This window comes from Poecilia formosa, unplaced genomic scaffold, assembly GCF_000485575.1.
Source record: "Poecilia formosa unplaced genomic scaffold, Poecilia_formosa-5.1.2 Scaffold144, whole genome shotgun sequence".
In the NCBI taxonomy this organism is placed as follows: domain Eukaryota; kingdom Metazoa; phylum Chordata; class Actinopteri; order Cyprinodontiformes; family Poeciliidae; genus Poecilia; species Poecilia formosa.
In genome coordinates, this window is record NW_006800083.1 from 1,444,354 (window position 1) to 1,461,523 (window position 17,170).

The 17,170-nt window shown below is 39.0% G+C and overlaps 3 protein-coding genes across 5 annotated transcripts; 1 reads left to right on the forward strand and 2 right to left on the reverse strand.

Annotated features, from left to right (window-relative positions):
* Positions 1-789: 789 nt before the first annotated feature.
* On the reverse strand, positions 790-3,789 carry LOC103145583 (beta-crystallin A1-1). Its single transcript, XM_007563068.2, has 6 exons — positions 3,679-3,789; positions 3,254-3,320; positions 3,026-3,144; positions 2,778-2,919; positions 2,418-2,560; positions 790-1,350 (listed from the first exon to the last, which is right to left on the reverse strand). The coding sequence occupies exons 2-6, from the start codon at positions 3,290-3,292 to the stop codon at positions 1,203-1,205; spliced, it is 591 nt and encodes a 196-aa protein (XP_007563130.1). The 5' UTR covers positions 3,293-3,320; positions 3,679-3,789; the 3' UTR covers positions 790-1,202.
* Positions 3,790-5,533: 1,744 nt separating this feature from the next.
* On the forward strand, positions 5,534-10,156 carry LOC103145584 (beta-crystallin B1-like). 3 transcript variants are annotated; one of them, XM_007563069.2, is made up of 6 exons: positions 5,534-5,675; positions 6,861-6,934; positions 7,011-7,129; positions 8,422-8,554; positions 8,829-8,971; positions 9,832-10,156. In XM_007563069.2, the coding sequence occupies exons 1-6, from the start codon at positions 5,549-5,551 to the stop codon at positions 9,998-10,000; spliced, it is 765 nt and encodes a 254-aa protein (XP_007563131.2). In that variant the 5' UTR covers positions 5,534-5,548; the 3' UTR covers positions 10,001-10,156. The 3 variants fall into 3 exon arrangements, with proteins under 3 accessions (XP_007563131.2, XP_016532443.1, XP_016532442.1); XM_016676957.1 differs by lacking the exon at positions 5,534-5,675 and adding an exon at positions 5,764-5,812; XM_016676956.1 differs by lacking the exon at positions 5,534-5,675 and adding an exon at positions 6,634-6,754 and having other exon boundaries at positions 6,820-6,934.
* A 2,962-nt stretch (positions 10,157-13,118) lies between these two features.
* On the reverse strand, positions 13,119-15,893 carry LOC103145585 (carboxypeptidase D-like). Its single transcript, XM_007563070.2, has 2 exons — positions 15,020-15,893; positions 13,119-13,425 (listed from the first exon to the last, which is right to left on the reverse strand). The coding sequence occupies exons 1-2, from the start codon at positions 15,661-15,663 to the stop codon at positions 13,134-13,136; spliced, it is 936 nt and encodes a 311-aa protein (XP_007563132.1). The 5' UTR covers positions 15,664-15,893; the 3' UTR covers positions 13,119-13,133.
* Positions 15,894-17,170: the final 1,277 nt, after the last annotated feature.

Genomic DNA, 17,170 nt, shown 5'->3' on the forward strand with positions numbered 1-17,170 from the left:
CTTGAAAATTGTCCCAAATATGACAATTTCTGCATATTATTATCATCAAAAAATATTATTTTTTTTATCTACAGCTAAATCAAAAACACTTTGTGTCCATTCTTCTATTAGGCACAAACTAATAGTGAGTTTTGTTATAAACTGGTCTTGTTTTGGACAAATAATGTGTCATAAAGAGATAAATAAACTCTTCCCACTTGCTTATTTTTCATTTTTCATACATTACAGCTGAGCAAGTATCTTAGTACTATAGATGACAAATCTATTTAATGCATTCAAAAACAACAGAAAAATTATACATTTCCAGCTTCCCACTGAGGAAACATCAGAACATGGACATATATAATAAAGCACTTGAATTTAGAAACACAGTATTGAGAATTTGACTAAGTTCTGTTGTCAGATTCTTTTTTTTTTCTTTTCATATCCTGCTAATCAACAAAAGTGTAGGTTGCATGCTGTATTTTGAGACCCATTGTGCTATATCATGAATTTTAAATTAGAGGTACTGTGCACCTCAGGTAAAACCGTTTAGTTCTTGATTTACAAGCGCATGTCTCAATCACTCGCAGTGTGACTAAAACGTTTCAGGTCCTACCAGTAACATTGGCTGCATTTTTAGTTATATCTATTTTCACCCAATGCTTGTTTTTTTGGTGGCTTTAAAAGAAAATAAAAGATTAACCCTCATCATTCAAGCTCACAATCAACTAAAGGCTTCAAGAAAAAAGGCAGAGCAGCTCAAACATTTATGGAAGCAACCGTTAAAGAAAAGAAATCCCAACACTCTGCAGGTTAGAAGCAGACTGTTTGAGTTTGTGTTTATTTTAAGTTGCCCAGTCTTTCTTTTTTTCATCACCAAGCGTCACCATAGTGACCCACAAACATGTGAAGTTTCACAGCAATGCCTGCGTGACTCCGCTGCTCTGTTGCCACTGCCAGGCTTTTTACTTCCCTTTTCTTCTTTCCTCATGGGGCATCAGTCCAGAGCTTCTCTTCATTGTCACTTTGTTTTTTTTTTCTCTCCTCTCAATCCCTCGTAAGTGCTTTTAATTTGGCAACAAAACAAACACTGTGTTAACTTCTCAATTGGGAAACCCCAAAAGGTGCAGGAATGACAGGGTGAATGGAGGAAGATGAATAAGGGGAGAAGAAAGAAGAGGAGATAAAGAGTGAGTGGTAGGGAGAGGCGGCTGCAGGCCTCATTGCTGGATCCGACGCAGCGACTGCACCTGGAAGGACTGAGCATGGGAGCCCCACTCTCTGTAGTGTTTGTATTCGCCACCGTGGCGGTCGCACTCCATGATGTATTGGTAACCACGGTAACCTGGGAACTGGTAGCACACCCAGCTGCAGGGAGAAAGAAAAAGCTAAACCAAAAAGATCAAGCAATATTTTGCATAGGATAAGACAGAAATTAAAAGTACCTCCACTACCAACAACAATGCTCTATTGGGTTTTTTTCTTTGGTTTTTTTTTTGGGCTTGCCACCCTGGGTGGCATTATAAATGTAGGTGAACAAGCACCAAACACAAAATTATGATTTACCTGTCAGCTGTGACTATATTTGGAGTTAGGGTTATCATGCAGCTCTTTAATTCATTTGTTTGTTAATTACTAAATGCACCAAGTAATGTTAAAAATGTTTCATTTAGCAAAACGTTTCTATGCTGTCTTTACAAATGTACCACTTAAAATATTTTAACTTTACTTAATAAACTTTAAGAAAAGGAACTTTTATTTATTATATTCCAGACTCCATCATTTACCACACCCTTTCAGACCCTCGTGTTTAAGCAGAGAAGAGATTCCTGAGATTGCCTCAGCTTAACTGCTTCTTTGCAGATTTACTTATCTTATGTAGAGCATTTGTTGGAGTACTTCATAATCATAATGTTTGCATTCTGTATTTAAATCAGCAAGGTGATTTTAAACATTACAAAGACAAAGGATCAAATCTATGTTTTGTGACATCAAGCCTTCCTTTTTGTAAAGTCTCCACAGGTGTTTTTTTTTTTTCTCTTCATAACCACCAGCTTTCAGTAGAGAGTATTTTTTTTAGTTTATGTTGCTACAACACTTTTTACTTTGGTTGTGTGTGTAGTTATGAGTGGGACCTTCCTCTATAAACGCACGCATAATACCTTATTTAAATGTCACCAAACTGGGTCAGTGCAGAAAGACGCTTTTTGCTTACTAGAACTATTTTAGTAATATATTTAGGAATTTAAAGGATCTACAAACTGAGATTTACGCATATTTAACATTCAGAAATACTCTTTACATCAGTCTCTCATAGTCAGAGACAAATTTCAATGTTTGTGTCCAGTAGCACAATGCTGCTGCGTAACATGGGCTGTTAGTCGTGTCTTCAGCTGCCATGATTAGATTGTGTGCGTTTAGAAATGAAGACTTACGCTCCGCTCTGCACTTGCATAGATCCGATCTCATTGTTGCTCCAGCCCATAGCCTGCAGGGAGGGGTAGTCATCGTTTATCTCCCACTGGCGACCTATGAAGTTCTCCCTCTCAAACAGCACCATCTTGGACTCCTTGTGGTTCTGCTTACACACAAAACAGTCCGCTTAGCAAAGTTCAAGGTAAAACCCTGCTACATTTTACAAACTGGTGATTGCATTTTACTTTTTCTCATATTTGTCTTAGTTTTTAGTAATTTGAGTTAATCTTTGTTTGGGACCATTGCGATTCCTTCATCACGTAATCATCGCTGAAGATCTGAGAGCGAGCTAAAGCTGTCGATTTGGGAGAGAAACTCACAGCGGAGCAGATGGGCCGGAAGGACATCATCCGCTCAATGTGGTAGGCGTTGCTGCCACTCCACGACTCCCAGTGAGGATACTCTCCCCTCTCCAGCACAAACTGTTGTCCACAGAAGCTGGAGTGTTCATATCCTGCCCAGCTGTTCGCCGACAAGCGACACAAACGTTTCAAATAAATCATTTTTAAAAAAAATAAAAGGCTAAAGGAGACTTTTAATCAACATTTCTTGTTTTTGTCTCACTTACGCCCCACACTCCACCTTGAGGGAGCGGATGTTGTCGACGCTGCACTCCATGATGTTCTGGCAGGCCGAGGTGAACTCAAGACGTTTGCCCTGGAAGTTTTCCTGGTCATAAACTGTGATCTAGAGAGAATACGCATGTGCACGCACCATGGTGGGTTTTATTGAATTAGGCATGACATTTTAAAGAATGAAATCCACTTTTGGCAATGTGACGAATGATCTCACTCACCTTCCATGGTCCCAGCGGTGTGGGATTATTTAGAGCCATGCTACTGTGGATTTCAGTGAAGATTTGCCTTTATAACAGAAAATATGTGAGGAGGGCTTACAGTTAGGTCGTGCTTTAATATTTATTTATGCCACCGACATTTTATGTTTCATGTTTATTTTAAAGGTTTCGCATCAGTGCAGTTTCAACTAAAATTATGTCATTGGACATAAATCTAAATCCACATGTTGTGATTTAAACTTCATCCTCATGCTTGCAGGTTGGATGTAGACTCTATGGCTAAGTGTGCTGCCTGTGCACAGTCCGTATGTGTGCATCTTCCTGTCTACATGACTCAGCAGAGTGATGGTGCAGAAAAGGTGCAAAAAAAAAAAGAAGCAAAATGTCACGTGTCTGCACACTAAGAACTAAGATAGAAGGCTTACCTGACTGCCCAACAAAGATTGGCGCTCAGTTCTCACAGGGACTTCACAAAAAACGACGGCCTGACCCCAAACTGAACGGACCTATTTATACATGCTGGTGCCGAGATGTAACTGGACCCGTATGGGTCGGGGCAGGAGTCAGCACATTGCTGGTCCCGTTCATTGTTCGGTACTGAGCTGTTGGGCTTTAGTGAGCTGCAGCTGGACTGAACGGAGGGCACTGTGCCCAGTGCAAATAAACAGAAGTTCCAAGTGTTTCGTGTGCAATGGGCCGGGCCGAGTTCTGGCACAGCAGAGTTCAGGAAACACATCGTTACAAGAAAAGCCCATCTTGCGCTGTGATTGTCGGCGACCAGAGCATCACACTCAACACGACAGAACATGTGTGCCTTTGGCACTTGGCACACTTGCACATGCACTCACTACCACATGGGAGGATACACACACACACACACACACACACACAGTCACACACATTTAATCCCTGTTCAGACCTTTACGCACAAACCACACAGAGACTTTCTCCGTCAAGCAAGCGTCGGAACAAGCATGGCAACATGTCAACCTGCTGTGTCCAAACTCTGATGTACATTTTGTTTTTTGTCAAGCAGTAAAATAATATGATTCAGGACAAAACAGAATAATAAATTTTAACCATGAGAGAGCTGTGTTTTATTTCATGATCTGGAGGTTTTTGAGTTTAGTTTTTTTCTGAGTTCTGTATTTTAAGTTAATCCTGTGGTTCACGTTATTTATTTGTTACTTTTAATGTTTGTTTGTTTTTTCCCCAGTCCCGAATGCTCCCAAAACATCATCCCTATCTGGTAATTAGACTCTAATTTCTCATTGTGATCCTGATTGGCAATCAGATTAGATTTTGACATCAATTTATGGGAACCAAATTAATTGCGATGAAGATGAGTAGTTTAATCCCATTGATCTTTGTTATTGATGTGTACTAAAATGGATGAGAAGTATTTATGGTGTTTGAATATTTAATGTATTGCTTTCTGAGATCTTTTAGCCTACTTTATGTTATAAGAAAAACTGCTATTTATGGATTTCATGATTCTACAGATGTGTTAGTACATCTGGGTGTAAGTGATGAAACTGAAAAAAACCAAATGCTTAATGACAACAAAAGTTTTACTTAGCAGACCAACCTTTAGTTGCAAATCAGGTTTGAAAAATCTAGCTCAGTCAGGCCACTACAGGCCTGTTCATTAAGTGCTCTCTAAAGAGTAGGTAGCATTTATCTTATGCTTTTGTGCTCTGGAACCAATCTGCCTAAAACCTGGATGTTTTATTTTGTCAATTTAACTTGACCGCGTCTCAGCTACTCACTTGTTTTCAGTTTACATTTTAACATATTTTTCTTTTTACATTTTTTTTCATTGCTCTCTTAACATTTTTTTGTGTGTGAATTTGATATAGGCCTAATTATAACAGGGGCATTTCAGCACCGTGACCAGCCTGCCTGAACAAAAACACCGATGCCAATCCTATAGTCAGCACTTTTACCGTCCCACGGCTCAAAGGCTTAGCAGCAAACATGAAAGAAAAGCTAAAAAAAAAAATAATGTGGTGGAAAAAAGCCATAAAAATTATATAGATAATAGCTGTTGGAAGTGGCAGGAGGTTAAGTTCAACAATGGAAAAATGTTATAGTGTGGTTCAAAACCTAAAAGCAGACGGTTCAGTGTGGGTTTGTGTGTCACCAACTTTCTGCTGATGGCAGTGACTGTCCTCAGCCCCCAACAATGGAGCCATACAATAAAAACCCTACTGCTGACTGAGCACAGATCACCAATGGATTAACAAAGTGACCTTTGACCCATCACCATGCTCCCAGCAGCTCTGAGCCAATGAGATGTCAGAATCTGGCCTTTATAGATTCGCTCTGGAGGTGAATGTCTATATATATATATCCCCACCCAGAAGGCCTCCGTCCATCACTGTCTTCAAAGATCGGTCCATTTCAGCCTTCAGCTGTGACTGTAAGTGTCCAGACCCAGGTCTTCTGTCTCTGGTAGAAATGCAAGGATGCTAGGGAGGATACAGTGGTTTTCTCACTCAGCGGACTGAAACAACCGAGCCAGAACGGACTATTTCTCATGCTATAACTTTGGACTGAGCAGATGGATAACTCAGATAAAATACGTTAGTGTATTATTTAATCCTAATCTGCTACCATAAGATAAAATCAACAGGGACGAGTGAGAAGAAATTGGATCCAGACTTGACAAATTTGTTTCTATTTCTAAGGAATGTTCAGAAAATGTTCAAGAAATAATGTCACTTTTTGGAGCAGAAAATTGACGTTTTCTAACAATAGGGTTATTGTAATGACTCTGACCAGGTGAAATATGTGGAAGAGATCAATAATACCCTCTTTTAAAGGAGTGCACAGGCAGTTCTCGCAGGACATCTTTGGTTCGGGTTTCAGGCTTTCGTAAGCAAATGCAAGAACAGAAAAGACTCTTTAAGGGTTATTTATTGTATTGATTTAAGGTCACCTAATTCTTTCTGTTACTCACCACAAATGTTTCAGTTGCAAAAATTTTACTACAGTAGATGTTTAAAGTGTCCAGTGAAACATGATTCAGGAAGGAAAGAGCAACATGTTCATTTTCTTAAACCGAACACAGGAGGAGAGGTACAAAACCTGTGTGAGTATTTAATATGTTTTATTTCTGCAGGTGCAGCAGAGCAACATGAGCAGCCAAAGTTACAGGAAAACAGCAGTTCTGTGCAGACATTTGTAGAAATTTCGGTATACCTTAAACAAGCAAAATTATATACATTACATGTGATTTTAAATGCGTGCATGTGTGCACAAACAAAATATATTTCATTTTTTGAGCATTATGTTGGTCGCATAAAGAATTTTCACCGTATTGAAAAGGCATCTTGATGTCATCAGTCTCACCTGAGTTGGCCTACCTTCTGTTTGCACCTGAACAGCCTGATCATATTTAAGAGGTTTAGCAGCTTTGTAGCATCTCAGTTTCAACACAGATTGATTTTAACAAGAAAACAGCTTTGGTAGACAGTGACACACTTCCTTACTCTCCTTGTTGCATGCAGTGGCGCAACTACACATTATTCAGGTGGATGCGAAAACATTAATCGGCGCCTCTGGTTGCATGTAATGGTGATTCATTTTCTCGCTTTCTCTTCAGACTTCGTCATGTCTCACTCAGGTGTTCAGGGCAGCATTGGCAGTCACCCTGCCATTGGCCTACACAATCACAAGGTACTTCAAAAACCAGAAAATAGTCCAAGAAAGCAAACAAAAAAATATCTAAATTGAATTTTTTTTTTCTCACCAGATATACCTCTATGAATATGAAAACTTCCAAGGCCGCAGGATGGATCTGTTTGGAGAGTGCCTTAATCTGTGTGAGAAGGGTTTCGACAGAATTGGCTCCATCAGGGTGGAGTGTGGACCGTAAGTCACCAAACTGTCTCACTGACTATGACATACAGTCACCAAATGCTTCTTTCAGTACACTTTTTGAGAATGGGGCTGGAGCCCAATTTGCCTGCAGGATTTCCTTTATTCTTGTGGCATAGATTGTCCAGTTTTGTTGAATATGGCAGTGAGTCTGTTAGTGAGATCAACTGGGAGAGCAACCGTGTGGTCAAAGGCAAGGCGAGCAGCGGGATGAATGGAGGAAGAGGATCTGAGGTGTGAAAAATCTGAAGAAAGTCAGAGAGATATGGAGGGGTGAGGTTGTGGACAGCTTTGAAGGTAAGGAGTAGTCGATGTGGTAACACTTTATTTGAAGGGGGTTGAATAAGACTGTCATGACACTGACATAAACATGACATAACACCTGTCATGAACATCAATAAGTCTTCATGAATAGTTATGACTGTTGTCATAAAGCGTCATTCGGTAAATAATGACACTTAATACAAAGTTGACATTATTCAAAATGTCTTTGTTATAACAGCTTGACATTATTCTAGACAAAATGTATTCGTTATGACAACTTGTCATTAACCTCGCCAAGAATGTCTTTGTTATGACAACTTGTCATTAACCAAGAAATCATGATCTAACATAAATTTGTCATAATGATTTAATTATTACACTAGCAAAAGCTTTAACAAAACAATGATTAATATTTCCACTCCCTGAAATAAAGCAAAACAAGTAGGACAAGCAANGCGAGCAGCGGGATGAATGGAGGAAGAGGATCTGAGGTGTGAAAAATCTGAAGAAAGTCAGAGAGATATGGAGGGGTGAGGTTGTGGACAGCTTTAAAGGTAAGGAGTAGTTGATGTTAATGGGACGCCAATGGAGCATAGATGTAGAATAGGTGTGATTAATGGCTTCATGTGATGATACAGCCTGCTGAATTTTTGGACCAGTTGTAATTTACAAAGGGTTTTATGAGGAAGACCAAACACATTTCTAGTTCTTGGCCAACATGAGTCATGCAGGTTTGGTCTTTAGTCCATCTGCATAAGGGTTCAATGTGTAGTTACATATTCAGTTATTGTCACAGCTGGTTATTTCATCTAATGTTGGTTTCCTGTCACCTTAAGAAAGTCTGCTCGTTCTCCTCTGCCCTCTGGTTGTGCGTAAAAATCATAATAGACAACAGTTTTGGAAATACTCAGACCATGACATTACATATCAACCACCATGCTGGTCCTTTGCTGAGATGCTTCCTAACAAAGTGTACATTTTCCCCAACACATGCTAACATACCTGTCTTCCTGACCATCCAGCTGGGTTGGCTACGAGCAGCAGAACATGACCGGTGAGATGTTCATGCTGGAGAAGGGCGAGTACCCCCGCTGGGATACCTGGTCCAACAGCTACCGGTGCGACCACATGATGTCAGTCAGGCCCGTTCGAATGGTGTGTTGTCACCATCCTATTTTTATCCGTCTCTGTTCCCATCATCAGCACCATCACTTTTTCTTGTTCATCTATCCAACTTTTATTTGATGCATTGTGCTTTTGATGAGATGTTTTCAAGAGTTTATTTTTAGGCTTGAGATTATTTTTACTTAGATGTTTTTTTTTATTAGGTGATATTCTAAAATGTACAATCTTGCTTTCTATTTTAAAGGATCAAACATATCTACAGCAAAGAGGTAACTCACTGAAAGGTGAATGTATTTTTTTTTAGGATCCACAAGACCACAAGATTTGTCTTTATGAATGTGCAAACTTTGAAGGCCGTAAGATGGAAGTGTGTGATGAAGATATCCCAAGCTTGTGGTCCTATGGTTTCCAGGACCGTGTTGGCAGCATCCAGGTCACCGGTGGAACGTAAGCCGTTATCGATCTTCTCCTTAATGTTACTTTTGTCTATTTGGTTTACGGTTACTAGTTCCCTAATGTTAGCACTTGCTCTTGCCCTGATACATAGTAAAGGGATTTGGCAAAGAAGGGCCAAAGAAATGAGTGTATAATTGTAAAATGAACAGAAAATTACTTGTAGGTTTCTATTCTTCACAATTTTAAAGTTTTACAAAGAGTCTAGCCCACCGTCTGTTTTGGTGCACCGCCTTGTCTTGGTAGGTTTATCTGCAATACTTTTCCAATCTGAGATTTTGTTTTGTCACCTAAACCCACTTTAAACGTCTCCACAGCTTTATCTGTCCGTTGATATTAGCTGTTCTGTTTCTTCTAAACTGGATTAAAACAGAGATTAAATTACACACAGGTGAGCTTTGCTTAATAATTACATGAATTTGAAAAAAAGATGATTGAACGCGTATTTAGGACTATCTGAGTCAAAGTTATACTGGCGTCAGATTACACACAGATGGACTCTACTTTATTAATTAGGTAATTGTGAAGGAAAGCTTTGAGCTTGAATAAGGATTTTTCAGAGTTAAGAGGTCTAAATGTAACATCACATTTTTCAGACTTTTAATTATAAAACATTTTGAAACTCATATATCACTTACGTTCAAATTCACATTTATTCAAACCTTCATGTTGGTCAGTCATATAAAATCCCAATAAAATGCTATGATTAATTAAATTTGTTGTTTTAATGATACTAAAAAGTGCAAAGTACAAAACTGATCTTGCAATGCACCATATTACACACATCCATCCAAATTAATCATAAACTTAAACATGAACGTAAGTAACATCTGTTCCTCTGCTTCTTCACGCAGGTGGGTGGGTTACCAGTATCCCGGCTACCGTGGCTACCAGTACGTGTTAGAACTGGGACCTTTCAAGCACTGGAACGACTGGGGAGCCCACCACCCCCAGATCCAGTCCATCCGCAGGGTGCGAGACATGCAGACGCACCGCCGGGGCTGCTTCGAGCTGAAAGCGTAGACGAGTGAGACGGACTGGGAGTTAACGGGAGAAATGCAGCGAAAGCTGAGATCTGTCTGTGGAGGTTCTTCTAAAGGACAATTAGACACGTTTTGTTTCTTCTATTGCGTTCAGTGAAACAATTGAAAGTATGAAGGTCAGTGAATCACTCTGTGAGGAAAACCCCAGAAGGAACATTCACTCATAAGACAGCAAAAACAGAAAATATTTTGTCCTGTGTCTGAATTGGGGTTGATAGGGTATTAATAGCATGCAAGGAACTTTTTTTGGATTAANTTGAGACTTTAAGCTCTGAGGAAAGAGACAGAGCTGGGTAACATGGCAACCACACTGTATATAAAATATTTAAAAAATATCTCACCTATAAGGGATGAGTAATATAAGTGCCTATATTCAGTAATGACAGAAAATTATTAGCTTCCTGCCACAACATAAAAGCTATAGAGCACAGAACTGGCCAGAAGACATAAGCCTTTGTCTCTGGCTACGTCTGCTTCATAGTTTAAACTGTCACTGAAGCAAACCACCAAAGTAAACACCCTGCACCCACAGAGTTTAACAAACGCAGACCTTTGCTTAAATATCCTGTTGAAGTAGGAGATTGTCACACCCTGAATGCAGCAGGAAACCACCGAACAGACAATCAAGTCAAAACCAGAGTGAAACCAGGATGCGCTTTACTGCAGGATGTCTGCAGTGGTTGAGATATAAAAATCAAACACCAAGGAAAATCACCTGCTTTTCTAAGCAGACCTGTCGGCTGTTCACAGAAACAAAGAAGAGCAGCACAGATTCAGTGACTGCAGTGACCTCAGGCTCCTCAAGGGTTTCAGTTCTGTAACAATTATCCTATAAACTACTTGCAAAGAGTCTCTACAACTCAAATCTAGGTTTTTGAATTAGTCTTTAGTCGGGGGAGGGCCTGGGAGGACCTTAAACTGAAAAGTCAAAACTTAAATCCAGTTTCAGGTTATTGTGCAGTTAAAGAAGAAGCAGAGTTCTTTCTGATTAGATTACAGTGAATAGTTGTGATGGTGGATTATTATTTCAGGCTCTGTTTGCCAAACAGAACCGTCCTCTGTTCCTCACTCTCCCTGCTGGCAGCTTGCCTTGGCTTCTCGTGATCTCACTCCATGTCCTCCAGACAATGTTTCCATCCAGTGCTGATAAGTCCGAATTTAGGTGACATTTTGGACGGTGGCGTCCCTCAGTTAAATAAGTGATATCTGTTCAACTATTTCACACCAAGTGGTGCTTATCTTGAGTCATATGAGGTGCAGAATCTGTCTCTGCTTGATGGTGGGTTCATTTTTTTTTTAGACAGCCAAGAGCCAAGATAAACCTGGTCAAAAATTGACAATTTTATGGACAAGTAAGTCATTAAATAACTATTTAAATATGTGAACATTAAAAAAAAATGGACTACAAATCTGACTAAAAATATTAATGCAATCGGGGGGGAAAAAATGATCATTTGGGGATGAAAGAAGACATCATGGCTCACACAACAAACTTGGTAAAGATAATAGAGAGAGAAACAGACAAACTGGGTCAGAGGCCCATGTTTTTATAAAGGCAATTAAATCAGGCTGATGCATAAGAAGTCGCCTCCTGATGGACTCTCGTCATAAAACTTGTTACAACACAGAGCGTCACCAGAGGAAACCTGAGCCGAAACCTGAAGCTGCAGACTCGCACAGCACCGTCGTCCGCCCCGATAAAAGCCAACCAAACAAAGGAGTAACATATGACGGTTGATCCAATTTCAGGTTTCAGACACACAGTTGTTACTGTGCCTGAAAGTATCCCCAAAAATTAGAAGCAAAAAGAAAACAGAATGGTATTTGTTCCAGATTTTCTTTGTATTGGTACAAATAATAAGGGCCACACAGTACGACTCTAAATTTGTTGGCTGTTCTTTTCCAAGTGACAGGAAAACATATGTTCAGCGTTGGCAGAAACATATTGAGCCTGCTGGTGTTCAAGGGGTTTAAAGGTCACAGGGACTGATTGAAACATTATGTCATATGCAAAGAAAGTATGCATTTATTCCAACTTCTGTCGTCTTTACATTATTCATTCATGAAAAGACAATCAATCAGATGTAATATCAGTCATACAATAATTATGACTGATTTACTAAAAACTGGTTAAACAAAAAGGCACAGGACACGGGGATTGATTTTAATGTTGAATTCTTGGTAACAATTAATGACCTCAGAGAAGAATACTGTATATTATCATGTTATCAAGTATAAATATTTAAAGAATGACTGATGAAAAAAACCAGATTGTAAATTATTGTCTTTCAAAGCAAAATAGTGTTTTTTTCTTGCCACAAAAAAGCCTTTTGAGTCAGGCCCAATAAAACAAGAAACGCTTCCAGATATGCATGATGACAAATATTTGTCCCTTAAGACTGTTTGACTACAAGCAATGGAAATGCTTTTGCAACAAAGATCATATATGTTCTGGAAATGATTAATTTGTCTTTATTTGCCAACAGCAGTCTATCTCTTAGTAGAAACACTTTTATATGCAAATTAGGCAACCAGTACAGTCTTTAATTTAAAGCTGGAGTATGTAACTTTTATACAAATATTTGTCTTTTACATTTTTGTTAAATCTGTCACGGGACATGTCAAAGAAAAAACTTTTCAAGAATGCAGATTATAGTATACAGAAGAGAAAAGCAGACATAAAATCCTGCCATACTCCTGATAAAAGAAAAAAAACAAAGTCCCGCCTTCAATGAAATAAAATGAAACAACTTGAATCTAATTCAATCCTGAACATGCTGCAGCTTGTGCACAGACACATTCCTGAACGAGCTGCAAGCAATCCGACAATCAGAAACATTCTTAGTTTTTAGACAGACAGTCCCTGCACAAATGACAGACTTACACCAACATCAAAAACAACAGCAGGCCAGCTGTAATTGAAAAGCTTCTAGGACAGCACGAAGAATGTGATCCATAAAACTGAACTCGGTCTAAGTCAGCTGACCGTGGCTGTAAAACCATGACTAAGATTAAAGGAGCTTGAAGGAATCACATAACCAAAACTGGCCTACTTTTTAATTTCCCAACGTCGCACTGATCATACCGCAGCGGACTTTCACCATCAGATTTATTTAAAACATTCTAACATGAACAGCTGAACTGCATAACCACTCACCTGACACATCATACCACTTGGCTCCATTGGTGATCCCGTCTTTAAAGGTTTCTCCGGGAGAGTCGGGACAGTTAGGGTGACCCGTCTTCATCACAGGGTGATTTCGGGAATACTCCAGGGCCAGGTAGCGAAACAGATCATCATCGGCCGACTGGCTGTAGAAGCCCCCTTGCTGGTGGGAGGCAGAGTCGTCGAAAGGGTAACTGGCCACCACAGAGCCGCCGTGCAGGTTCCCAGAGAGAACAAATCTGTGGCGACGGGAGCAGCAATGTAAGTAAGTTAGAGCAATAATTAAACAATTCAAAACAACTACAACTCAGAAAGAGTAGCAGTTTATTTTGTCACCACGCATTCAACTAACTTCCAATCCAAGATTGTAACACACATTTATTTTAAAGTTTTTACTGGCATTTCCCAAATTAGACAGTTTTTTTTTCTTTTTGGTTTTTTTTTGCCAGTAGCAAGAATATCTGTTCAGCCTAAACAGATGCCTGCACTCCAGCTGCTGCTGATGTCAAACACTTTTTGTTGTTCTTTTTAAACTTTGTTTTTTTTTTTTTTTATGACAATACTGAAAACAAAAATATAACTGCTCAATAAATGTTATTGTGCTTTCACAATGCCATTTTGTTTGTCTTGAGCCTGCTTTGTTACTTACATCATAAGTCAATGTACGTTATCACATGTTAAATACACATCTGTTAAGAAATGATGACGTAAGTTATTAGCAGCTCTCCTCTCTAAATAACTGGCTCCGGGCCTTTGAAAATACTTTGTCTGCTGGTCACAAAATGACCAAACGGGAATTCGTCTGGCAAAATTTTGCACTAAAATATGCAGAAAATCTGGAAAAATCTCATTTAAACTCCTCGGTGGACTGCAACGGGATGCAAACGTAAAGGTTGTAGATGGATTGACACTTATTGAAACACAACTTTTAGAAAGAAAAGCATGAGGAAAACATTCCACTGAGCAGGTAGGACAGTTATGTAATGTCAAGGTGCTACCAGAATCGCTTTTCTGAGTCACTGGCAACAAAACTTTTACACAACTAAACTTTGAATGTGAATGCCAGCTGACGTCTTTTCAACTTAGTCACATAATAAGAAATAAAACAGAGAAATTGTACTACTAGTTAGAACCTGAAGGCCTAAAAAAAAAAACATAAACAAAGCAGTAAACATGAGAAAAGTATCCACTGCTTGAGGCTGGCCGTAGAAGATACTTCCTCTGATAAACCAGCTGAGTAAGATCCAAAAATAGCCCAGGCCTCAAGAACTGCAAGCTGAAATGTACAAACTTTAAAGGTATGAGTTTAAAAAGAACATAACCACAAAAAGATGAATATTCTGAGCAATAACCTCATGAATATAACAACATTTAGAATCTCTGATTCCATATGTTTGCCTTAGAAATATACATTTTGCTTACAAATAATACAATCGGCCAGTTTCATGGAGTCTCTCTTCAGGATCTCACACCTGGCACAAAGATGGCTGAAAGTAAACACGAGGAAGACGGGAACAAGGAAAATTGGGATTTGTCTACTCCACATCCTCACTGCCATCTTTACCAATAATATTCCCACTTTCTACTGCGCAGTCTTAATAATGGTATGACATGCACTTCATATGGATCCTAAAAAGATAACAGAAAATTTAAAACATCAAAATGTTAATCAATGTCTTAACTTTTATTTCTTGTTTTCTTAAAAAAGGAGCCAAATGTTGATCAACTGTTTCTAAAAAGACACAGCTTGTTGTGGTGGTGAGAATTCCTCTAAAAAGACGATCAGGACCACTTTTTTAATGATTTCTGTCTGCAGAGAACAGTAGTACTCACTTTTTCTCCTTGATCCATTTTATCACTTCCATGACCTCTGGAATGGTATCTGGACCACTCACTGTGGTCCCGTCAAACTGATCGGGAAAACTTCTGTTTAGGTCCTTATTTCTGGCATTATTTCGACCATCGTTTACACCTTCGCAGTCCCCTTCCTTTGACTTCTCAAAGCCGTCAGGGTTCATGCTGGGCATGATGTAAATATCCGTGCTGTTCACCAGCTGTGTGATTCGGTCCTCCTCCCCATACTTAGCGAGCAGGTGCTCCACCAGGTAGACCAACACCTGTCTGGACACGGTCTCATCTCCGTGCATGTTCCCCACGTACTTAAATTTAGGCTTCCCCGGCGTGTCTTTGTTGGGCTCCACGGTGATCCGCATCACCCACAACTCCCTGCCCTCCACGGACCGACCAATGCTCGACAGGTTCGCAATGTGGGGGTAGCTCTGCGCTAAAGCCTGTAAGCGTTTCGTTAGGTCAACATAATTGTAGTATTGGTTGTAAGTCTCTATCGTTTCCGAAGCACCGGTGTTTCGTCGCAACTGCTTCTTGTCTTCACCCTGAGACACAACAAGACGAAACAAGGCGGAAAGTAACACCAGCTGTTTTAACGTCTTCGGAAGAGGCTCCCAGATGAGTACCATGTTGACCTAATATCTACTTCCACACCATCCGGTTTTCTCAACTAAAGAACTGAAAAGAATGCTTTTCTTTCTTCTCTTTTATTAAGGTCTTTCTTCGCGTCACAGCTGTTTTTCTGCTGTCAGGGCCACACTAGCCTGCCTGTTTCCTTTCACTTCCGTTCACCTCCCAATGGGCGGGGCTACAATGTGACGTAATTTTTTTAAGGTGGACCATGAGAGTTAGCCTCCAGCGGGTCTAACTCCGTTCAGGAAAGAAACTTATGTGTCGTACACGAGAGATTTTGTTTATAAAATATACCCGTCAGTCAATAACTTTTTTTAATAATCTGTTTTTGTGGGTGGTTTTCAATTCTACTGATATAGCTACGGTAAGGAAGATGTATGACTAAATAAATAAATAAATAGTTCAAAACCGGGAGTTAATTTAAATTTATAGTGATTGGTCCGGGTCATCTTCGACCTTGAGATTAAGTATATTTTTAAGATTAAAATCAACCGTATTAGGGGAAAAACGATGGGGGAATGGGACCGTCCGAATCTGAAAAAAGTAACAAAAAACTTACACTTAGCAAATAGAAATAATCTAAGAATCTCTTGAAAAAGAAGTTTAGTTTGATTTGCTATCAAATAGTAAAGAAAAAGACTATGTATGTTTACTTTATGCGACGTATTTACCTTATACGTTTAGTTCGTTTAGTTCTTGATTTACAGATTTATCTGTAAGTGCATAAAATGTACAAAAATACAAATACTTCTTCCCCTGGTTTATGAGAGTATTTTCCGTTTCTTGTTTTTTCACCAAAAAATTATTTGTGTTTAATGATGGTAGCATATTTTTAATTCTGTAAAAACAATTACACGTAAAAATACATCTAAACAATTTGTGGATGATATAACCTAATTTAGAAGATCAAAAGAAACGCTGAGACATTGCTTAATTTTGTTCAAGTTGAAGCGCTATTTCTCAATGGATGTGATGGAAGTTGTGAAAACAAAGAACCAGCTGTGCATCTGACTGTCTGCCCAAAGCTATTCTACTCACAAATATATCTAAAAAGTATATCTGAATTATGCAAACCAAACCTTTGGTTAAGCCAGGGACAAAAACATTAATACAAAGACATAATTAAAATTTTTGGGGAATGGAGCCAAGCTAGTTTACTGCTGGCTGTGAAGCCTTGAGGAGCAATTATCAGAACATTTAATCATTACAAGACACATTTACTTACATATTAAGCTGGTTAACCTAATACTGTATGGCAACTCAAGTTATATATTAACTGTTATGTGACACTGTATTCATTTTGCTAGTTTCTGATCAGTCCTGCTCCTAGTTTATCTTGAAACATTTTGTATTCAGAGAATCACTTTCTAAAGAATGATGGCCTTTTTACAAGCTAAGATAAGTTTCTCTAATATTAATGATTGGTATGGTATGTATAACAACATCTATTTGATCATATTTTGTCAAATACTTCTGCCTATTTAGGGTCAAAGACTTCACTCT

Coding starts and splice junctions, on each gene's coding strand:
- LOC103145583 (XM_007563068.2), bottom strand. CDS start 3,292: ATGGCTCTAAATAATCCCACACCGCTGGGACCATGGAAG. Junction 2,561..2,777: donor TCCGGCCCATCTGCTCCGCT/GTGAGTTTCTCT, acceptor GTGTGTAAGCAG/AACCACAAGGAGTCCAAGAT. Junction 1,351..2,417: donor ATGCAAGTGCAGAGCGGAGC/GTAAGTCTTCAT, acceptor TTCTCCCTGCAG/CTGGGTGTGCTACCAGTTCC.
- LOC103145584 (XM_007563069.2), top strand. CDS start 5,549: ATGTCAGAATCTGGCCTTTATAGATTCGCTCTGGAGGTGAATGTCTAT. Junction 7,130..8,421: donor ATCAGGGTGGAGTGTGGACC/GTAAGTCACCAA, acceptor CTGACCATCCAG/CTGGGTTGGCTACGAGCAGC. Junction 8,972..9,831: donor ATCCAGGTCACCGGTGGAAC/GTAAGCCGTTAT, acceptor TTCTTCACGCAG/GTGGGTGGGTTACCAGTATC.
- LOC103145585 (XM_007563070.2), bottom strand. CDS start 15,663: ATGGTACTCATCTGGGAGCCTCTTCCGAAGACGTTAAAACAGCTGGTG. Junction 13,426..15,019: donor AAATGGATCAAGGAGAAAAA/GTGAGTACTACT, acceptor CCGTCGCCACAG/ATTTGTTCTCTCTGGGAACC.